General features: G+C 43.1%; 1 protein-coding gene across 1 annotated transcript in view; it reads left to right on the top strand.

Annotated features, from left to right (window-relative positions):
* RNF168 (ring finger protein 168) overlaps window positions 1–8,988 on the top strand; it is a 35,879-nt gene extending 26,891 nt beyond the window's left edge. The window contains exons 5-6 of the mRNA XM_032171950.2: window positions 5,432–5,513; window positions 7,983–8,988. Coding sequence (XP_032027841.1) covers window positions 5,432–5,513; window positions 7,983–8,936 — 1,036 coding nt within the window. The 3' untranslated portion in view covers window positions 8,937–8,988. The remainder of the gene's footprint in view (window positions 1–5,431; window positions 5,514–7,982) is intronic.
* The last annotated feature ends 215 nt before the right edge of the window (window positions 8,989–9,203 follow it).

Genomic DNA, 9,203 nt, shown 5'->3' with positions numbered 1-9,203 from the left:
CCCCTGGGTTCATGCCATTCTCCTGCCTCAGCCTCTCCGAGTAGCTGGGACTACAGGTGCCCGCCACCACGCCTGGCTAATTTTTTGTATTTTTAGTAGAGACGGGGTTTCACCGTGGTCTCGATCTCCTGACCTCGTGATCCGCCCACCTCGGCCTCCCAAAGTGCTGGGATTACAAGCGTGAGCCACCGCTCCCGGCCGAGACCCTATCTCTTAAAAAAAAAAGTTTAAAAATTAACCAGGCATGATGACACACACCTGTAGTCCCAGCTACTCAGGTGGCTGAGGCAGGAAGATCACTTGAGCCTGGGAGGTTGTGGTGGCAGTGAGCTATGATTTTACAACTGCACTCCAGCCTGGGCAACAGACAAGACCATGTCTCAGAAAAATAAAAATCTGTAAGACCCGTGGAGAAAATTGTATTATATTAAATATACAATATTCATGGGTTAGAAGATGCCTAATACTACAAAACGGTCAGATCTCCTCAGACTGATCTATAGAGTCAGTGCAATTCGAGTCAGAATTCCAACTTTTCAAATTTTTTTTTGAGACAGAGTCTCGCTCAGAATCACACAATACTAATCAATAAAGTGTTTAGAGATGCAAAAGTGTGGTAAATCTGTTTTAAAAAGTAAGATATAAGAAACTCACGATAGTGTGAGGTGGGAGATGACGAGGCCCCACGGGAGACTTTAAAACCAATCATTTCTTTTCTCTTCAACCAAGTAATAAGCATATGGGCTTTCATGGTAATATAAATTTTTAAACTTTTTAGAAGAACAACACTTTTTTTGTTTTGTTTTGTTTTGTTTTGTTTTGTTTTTAATGGACCACAGAGCAGCAAACACATATTTTAAAGTGCACCAGTCTTCAGCACCATAAGACAGGGTAAAAAAGAAAAAGTAAAAAATTTAAATTTAAAAAGATGGTGCACCAATCCTAAGTACACTTTCTGGTGAATTTGTGTGTGTGTATAAACCACCCTCCAGATGAAGACAGGGAATATTTACAAAGGTTTGCTCGTGCCCTTTCCCTTTCCAGTCAGTGTTCCCCTCCCCGTAACCGTGCTGTACTGTGATTCTTACATGTATTGTATGACTGTTCTCTCATAAACTATTTGTTTTCACGAGGCAGACTTGGAAAGATCTTAAGACATTAGTGAAAAAAGCAAATCACAGGTCGGGCGCAGTAGCTCACACGTGTAATCCTAGCACTTTGGGAGGCAGGCGGATCACTTGAGGTCAGGAGTTCAAAAGCAGCCTGGCCAACATGGTGAAACCCCGTCTCTACTAAAAATACAAAAAAATTAGCCGGGCGCCTGTAATCCCGCTACTGGGGAGGCTGAGCCAGGAGAATTGCCTGAACCTGGGAGGCGGAGGTTGCAGTGAGCCGAGATCACACCACTGCACTCCAGCCTGGGCGACACTCCGTCCCAAAAAAAACAAAAGCGTGAGGCTGGGTGTGTTGGCTCATACCTGCAATCCCACCACTTTGGGAGGCCAAGGCAGGTGGATCACTTGAGCCTAGGAGTTTGAGACCAGCCTGGGCAACATGCAGAAACTCTGTCTCTACAAAAAATAACAAAAATTAGCCGGGCATGGTGTGCCTGTGGTCTCAGATGTTTGGGAAGATGAGATGGCAGGATCACTTGAGCCTGGGAGGTCAAGGCTGCAGTGAGCTATGATGGTGCTACTGCACTTCAGCCTTGGTGACAGAGCGAGACCCTGCCTTAAAAAAATAATGAAGCCAGGCATGGCGGCTCACACCTGTAATCCCAGCACTTTGGGAGGTCGAGGCGGGTGGATCACCTGAGGTCAGGAGTTCAAGACCAGCCTGGCCAACATGGCGAAACCCCAGCTCTACTAAAAATACAAAAATTAGCCAGGTGTGGTGGCGAGCACCTGTAATCCCAGCTACTCAGGAGGCTGAGGCAGAGAGAATTGCTTAAAACTCAGGAGGTGGAGGTTGCAGTGAGTTGAGATTGTACCACTGCACTCCAACCTGGGCAGTAGAGTGAGACTCCGTCTCAAAAAAATAAAAATAATGGCCAGGCGCGGTGGCTCACACCTGTAATCCTAACACTTTGGGAAGCCGAGGTGGGCGGATCACCTGAGGTCAGGAGTTCAAGACCAGCCTGGCTATCCTGTCTCTACCAAAAATACAATACTCCTGAGGTCAGGCGTTTGAGATCAGCCTGTCTCTACCAAAAATACAAAAATTCGCTGGGCATGGTGGTGCATGCCTATAATCCCAGCTACTCGGGAGGCTGAGGCAGGAGAGTTGCTTAAACCCAGGAGGCGGAGGTTGCAGTGAGCAGAGATCGTGCCATCGTACTTCAGCCTGGGCGACAGAGCGAGACTCTGTCTCCCAAAAAATAAAAAAAAATAAATAAATAAATAAATCAAAAAGAGTGTATTTCATAGAAATCATATTTTTAAAAAATTGATTACATATGTTAAAAGGAAAACCTTAGACAAATTAACAGTTTAATTGAGCAAAGGACAATTCGCAAATTGGGCAGCCTCTCGAGCCAGAGTAGGCTTAGAGACCAGTGGAGCCACATGTTGGAAGAAGATTCACGGACAGAAAAGGGAAAGTGATGTACGGAAAGCAGAAATGAGGTGCAGAAACAGCCCGAGTGGTTACAGTTTGGCATTTGCCTTATTTGAACATGATTTGAACAGCTGTCTCCCTTTGGCCAAAACTTGGTGACTGGCACAAGAGTAGTTTACAGGCTGTTTACACCTCCATTTAGGCTGTAGTTCACTATATACAGAGAAATCTTTGGGCTGAACTTAAAATATGTAAGGAGGCAGCTTTAGGCTAAACTTAATTTAAAACATAAAAGGAAGCAAATGGGAATGGATCCCAAAAATTCAGACTCAAGGAAAAAAGAAAAAAAAAAAGTTCTTAAAACATGGGAAGGGAAAGGGTTGATGACATATATTTCCTATATTACTGTTTTGTTTAAGAGACGGGGTCTCACTGTCACCCAGACCGTAGTGGCAAGAAAATAGCTCTCTGCAGCCTCAAACTCTTGGGCTCAAGCGATCCTCCCACCTCAGCCTCCGGAGTAGCTGGGACAATAGGCACACACCATTATGTCCAGCTAATTTTTCTTTGTAATATTTTGTAGAGATGGGTCTTGCTGTGTTGTCCAGTTTTCGGACTCCTGGCCTCAAACGATCCTCCCACCTCAGCGTCCCAAAGTGTTGGAATTACAGGCATGAACCACCACGGCCAGTTCTGCCTACTTTTTAGAATGAGCATCTATTCATACATTACTTGGTGATTGTAAATAAGGAACATCCAGGAGAGTTAATGAATCTTCAGTGGTTCTGTTGGATAAGTGATAGCATTTTGCTCTCTGCTTATAAACGCCAAAACAACTATTACAACCATTATACTTTGGTACGTATACTTGGTAACTAGCGGACCAGCACCAGCATTGGCAGAAAGAATTCTTCAGCCTAAAGAAACTAAATGAGACTAAGCTTCTTTTCAACTGAAAATTTGGTTCTTGTTCTTCAAAGTTTACAGAGTAAATATATATATTGATATAACTAAGTATATGGGTTAGGTACTCTTGTTTGCCCATAAGGAATATTCATTCGTTCTTTATATGAGATCTTTGTTTAGGTTTGATTGTTCCATATGCTACTTGTTGGTGCTTTTGACACAGTGTCACTTATGGATTTGTGTATTATTTATAGTCACTTTTTTTTTTCTTTAATTCTAAAAGCAATAGCTAGCTGCTCTTTGAAAATCACCCAAAGTTACCACCAATTGGAGACAACCAACATTTTGGGAAACTTCTGCCATGTAAACATAGTTATGTGCGTGTTTAGATATTTTACAATTTTTAAACTATACCTACCATCTTGTAGCCTGCATTTTCTACTCTCCCTTCTTTTATAACATTTTCCATTCTATTAAAACCGTAATGTTTTCAGTGGCAAACAGCCTATTATATTGAAGATTCTTAGAAATGTAAAGATATGACCAGGCGCGGTGGCTCACGCCTGTAATCCCAGCACTTTGGGAGGCCGAGGCGAGCGGATCACCTGAGGTCAAGAGATTGAGACCATCCAGGCCAACATGGTGAAACCCCATCTCTATTAAAAATACAAAAATTAGCAGGGCGTGGTGGCGTGTGCCTGTAGTCCCAGCTACTCAGGAGGCTGAGTCAGGAGAATTGCTTGAACCCGGGAGGCGGAGCTCGCAGTGAGCCGAGATCATGTCACAGCACTTCAGCCTGGCGACAGAGCGAGATTCTGTCTCAAAAAAAGAAAAAAAAGAAATGTAAAGATACGTGTTTCTAAGAAGAGTTGAGGGCCAGGCACAGTGGCTCACGCATGTTATCCCAGCACTTCGGGAGGCCGAGGCAGGCGGATCACCTGAGGTCAGGACTTCGAGACCAGCCTGGCCAACATGGTGAAACCTCGTCTCTACTAAAAATACAAAAATTAGCTGGGCATGGTGGCACACGCCTGTAATCCCAACTACTCAGGAGGCTGAGGCAGGAGAGAATCACTTGAACCCGGGAAGCGGAGGTTGCAGTGAGCCGAGATTGCACCACTGCACTCCAGCCTGGGTGACAGAGCAAGACTCCGTCTCAGAAAAAAAAAAAAAAAAAAAAAAAAAGTATATATGATAACGTCTCTATACCAGAATAGTAAGGAATTTAATCGTGGACTTTTTCCCAATAGTAGAGATTTACAATGTAGTGAACAGCCAACATTTCCAGCATAAAGAAGAAACTAACATATCCTTTCTCCTGGTTTAAAGCATCATTTTCATTACTTTTGGGAAGACTATAGAGTGTTGCATTGTTTTGATGCTATCTGCTTTTTTAAGCTTTTTTCAAGAATTAAGAAATATTTACGCCGGGCGCAGTGGCTCACAGCTGTAATCCCAGCACTTTGGGAGGCTGAGGCGGGTGGATCACCGGAGAGTCAGAAGTTTGAGACCAGCCTGACCAACGTGGTGAAACCCTGTCTCTAGTAGAAATACAAAAATTAGCTGGGCTTGGTGGCGGGTGCCTGTAATCCCAGCTACTCAGGAGGCTGAAGCAGGAAAATTGCTTAAACTCAGGAGGCGGAGGTTGCAGTGAGCTGAGATCGTGCCACTGCATTCCAGCCTGGGCGACAGAGGGAGACTGTCTCAAAAAAAAAAAAAAAAAGAAAGAAAAGAAATATTTAGATTTGACTTTTACTTCCTCTTCTGTTTTTCACTAAAATATCAATACTCAACCATTTAAGTTTTGTCCTGGAATTGACCAAAATATCTGAAGCACGGAAATGAAATACTCTCTGATAAATCAGCCAAGCAGCAACCCAGACAACCTTCGGTATAAATAGCTTTATTATGTTGGGTACATACCATCTGTCTTTGAAAGCATTCAAACTTCAGTAAACTTTTCTTTCAGGTATTTGACACCTAAATCTCAGTTTGGGTCAGCCTCACACTCTGAAGCTGTACAAGAAGTCAGGAGAAACTCCCTATCTAAGGTATGTTGATACTAAAGATGTTCTGAGTTTTGCTAGTTTATTAATGCTATAGATTAGTGCTATCCATAGTTTTCTACCTTTTAACAAAAGCCACTATAGTTGATCAAACACCCTTTCTGAGTCCTCTTAGACTCACCTAGAGAAAACACTTTTTCTCTAAAGGAAACTACAATTTTTAAAATAAACATACTATAAAAAGCAAATCTACCTTAAAAAGCAAAGTTTTTCTCTAAAAGAAAACTGCCTTTGTGGTTAGTACGGTGTGTGTCAGAGCTTCTCAGCTCTGCTGGTGTAGTGTGAAAGCATCTATAGATAATATGTAAACACATCAGCTTGAATGCATTCCAGTAAAACTTTGTTTACAAAAACAGGCAGGAGGCTGGATTTGGTCCATGAACCGTAGATTACTGATCCTTGACCTACATAATCCAAACTCACAAAACTGAATAGGTTATACCTGGCACCAGCTTCACTTAAAATATTACAAGATAGAGCCGGATGCGGTGGCTTATGCATGTAATCCCAGCACTTTGGGAGACTGAGGCAGGCGGATCATCGGAGGTCGGGAGTTCAAGACCAGCTTGATCAACATGGAGAAACCCCATCTCTACTAAAAATACAAAATTAGCCAGGCGTGGTAGTGCATGCCTATAATCCCAGCTATTCAGGAGGCTGAGGCAGGATAATTACTTGAACCTGGGAGGTGGAGGTTGCGGTGAGCTGAGATCGCGCCATTGCACTCCAACCTGGGCAACAAGAGTGAAACTCCGTTTCAAAAAAAATAAAAAAAAAAACAGAATATTACAAGATGGGAGGCCAAGCATGGTGGCTCATGCCTGTAATCCCAGCACATTGGGAGGCTGAGGCAGGTGGAAAGTTGGGAGTTCGAGACCAGCTTGGCCAATGTGGTGAAACCCTATCTCCACTAAAAATACCAAAACAAAGATTAGCCAGGTGTGGCACATACCTGTAGTCCCTGCTACTCAGGAGGCTGAGGCAGGAGTATTGCTTGAACCCGGAAGGCGGAGGTTGCAGTGAGCTGAGATTGTGCCATTGCACTCCAGCCTGGGTGACAGAGTGAGACTCCACCTCAAAAAAAAAAAAAAAAAAAAATTGCAAGATGAGAAAAAGTGTGCTAGTAAGGCAGCATCAGGCGTGTATGTTCAGCAGGGGTCCTCAGCAGCAGAGCTCCAAGGTGATAGCCTGGAAAAAGGCCGCACAAGTGAGTGTATTAACTACTTTGAGGCCGCATGCCCTGTAAGGGTCAATTATTTCTTGTAACAAACAGTGGGTGTAGCTTCCAGGGGTCTTGGTGAGAAATACACCCAGTCAGGTTACTTATAGAAGTAACTTACAGAAGTTCCAAGCTTTGTCTTCCGAACACCAGGTGTTTTTTTTGTTTGTTTATTTTTTTGAGAGAGAATCCGTCGTCCAGGCTGGAGTACAGAGGATGCTCGGTGCATCCTCAGCTTCCCTGGTAGCTGGAACTACAGGCTTATACCCCCACGCCCGGCTAATTTTTGTATTTTGTTAATTTTTGTATTTTTAGTAGAGATGGGGTTTCATCATGTTGGCCAGGCTGGTCTCAAACTTCTGACCTCAGGTGAGCTGCCCGCCTCAGCCTCCCGAAGTGCTGTGATTACAGGCATTAGCCACCGTGCCCGGCCATGTTACAGATATCTTTAAATATCATTTATACTCATCTCTACATTGATATTAGACTGCAGTTGTGCCTTGTGGCAAAACAGAGAGTGGGTGTACTACATCAGGGATGACACAGATAATTAGATATTATGAGTTATTAGACTGGCTGGTAGATCTTATTATTTAGTGTATTATAGATGCATATTATTACATCACATTTTTTTGAACCTTTTAATGATTGTGTTTACAATATAAATTGTTCCTTTTGTAAAGCTACTATATATCTTAATTTTTTAGTTAAAAACATTATTCTCAGAAGTGGTCTGTAAGCTTCACCTAAATGCCAAAAGGAGGGTCCACGGTACAGAAAAGGGTTAAAAACCCCTATGCTGGCAGACCTTTGTAAGGTGAAAGGAGGTCAGGTCCTGATACCAGCTATTGGCCATATTTGGAATCTAGTCTGTGGGTTTTAATCTGTAGGTTTTCATGGGAGTGAAAATGAAGTAATAGCTTAATCTAAATTTGCCCATGAAATAAAAATACTATTAAGAATAAATATACACCTACTTGGGAGGCTGGGGCAGGAGAATCACTTGAACCTGGGAGGTGAAGGTTGCAGTGAGCTGAGGCCGCGCCACTGCACTCCAGCCTGGGCGACAGAGCAAGACTGTGTCTGGAAAAAAAAGAAAAGAAAGAAAGACATATACCTTATTAGTAATAATAATGTATAGTGACAGTTCAGCTGTAGTATCGGTGTAATTAGACTTACATCTTATGATTTGATATTTTCCCCTGGTTCACTCAGTCTTTTTCTGTTTTCTACAGGACATTGACAGTAGTGATAGGAAAAGCCCAACAGGGCAAGACACGGAAATAGAAGATATGCCGACACTTTCTCCACAGATACCCCTTGGAATTGGAGAACAAGGTGCAGATTCTTCAGTAGAGTCCCCTATGCCATGGTTATGTGCCTGTGGTGCCGAATGGTGCCATGAAGGAAATGTCAAAACAAGACCAAGCAATCATGAGAAAGAGTTGTGTGTCTTAAGTCACGAGCGACCTGAAACCAGAGTTCCCTACTCGAAAGAAACTGCAGTCATGCCTTGTGGCAGAACAGAAAGTGGGTGCGCCCGCACATCAGGGGTGACACAGACAAATGGAAACAACACAGGTGAGACAGAAAATGAAGAGTCGTGCCTACTGATCAGTAAGGATATTTCCGAAAGAAAGAACCAAGAATCTTCCTTTGAAGCAGTCAAGGATCCATGCTTTTCTGCAAAAAGAAGAAAAATGTCCCCCGAATCTTCCCCAGATCAAGAGGAAACAGAAATAAACTTTACCCAAAAACTGATAGATTTGGAGCATCTGCTGTTTGAGAGACATAAACAAGAAGAACAGGACAGGTTATTGGCATTACAACTTCAGAAGGAGGTGGATAAAGAGCAAATGGTGCCAAACCGGCAAAAAGGATCCCCAGATGAGTATCACTTACGCGCTACATCCTCCCCTCCAGACAAAGTGCTAAATGGACAGAGGAAGAATCCCAAAGATGGGAACTTCAAAAGGCAAACCCATACAGAGCATCCAACACCAGAGAGAGGCTCAAGGGACGAAAACAGGCAACTGCCTTTAAAGATGCAGTTGAAGCAGTCAGTTAATAGAAGAAAGACACCAAATTCTACTAGAGATCGCTGTAAGGTATCCAAAAGTGCTCACTCCCTGCAGCCTAGTGTCTCACAGAAAAGTGTTTTTCAGATGTTTCGGAGATGCACAAAGTAATGCCTGGTAAAGGGAGCGCTTTGTGATCTAGTAAAGCTGGATTGTGAAGCTCTTTCCTATCATGGAATCTTCATGCACATGTGATTCATGCTGCTGTCTAGGCACACTCATTGTCCTTAATAAAGGTCTGTGTGATTGTAAGGACTGCACAGACACATGAGCTTCTGCACAGCTCAGCGGTAAGCAGGGGTCCCCTGTCGTTTCCTTTCTTAATAACAGATGTGTATTAAGCTTTACAATTCTTATAGATATCTTAAGCTTTGGCCA

The sequence above is a fragment of the Hylobates moloch genome, unplaced genomic scaffold (assembly GCF_009828535.3).
Source record: "Hylobates moloch isolate HMO894 unplaced genomic scaffold, HMol_V3 SCAFFOLD_13, whole genome shotgun sequence".
In the NCBI taxonomy this organism is placed as follows: Eukaryota; Metazoa; Chordata; class Mammalia; order Primates; family Hylobatidae; genus Hylobates; species Hylobates moloch.
This window is presented reverse-complemented; position numbering and strand designations above follow the sequence as displayed.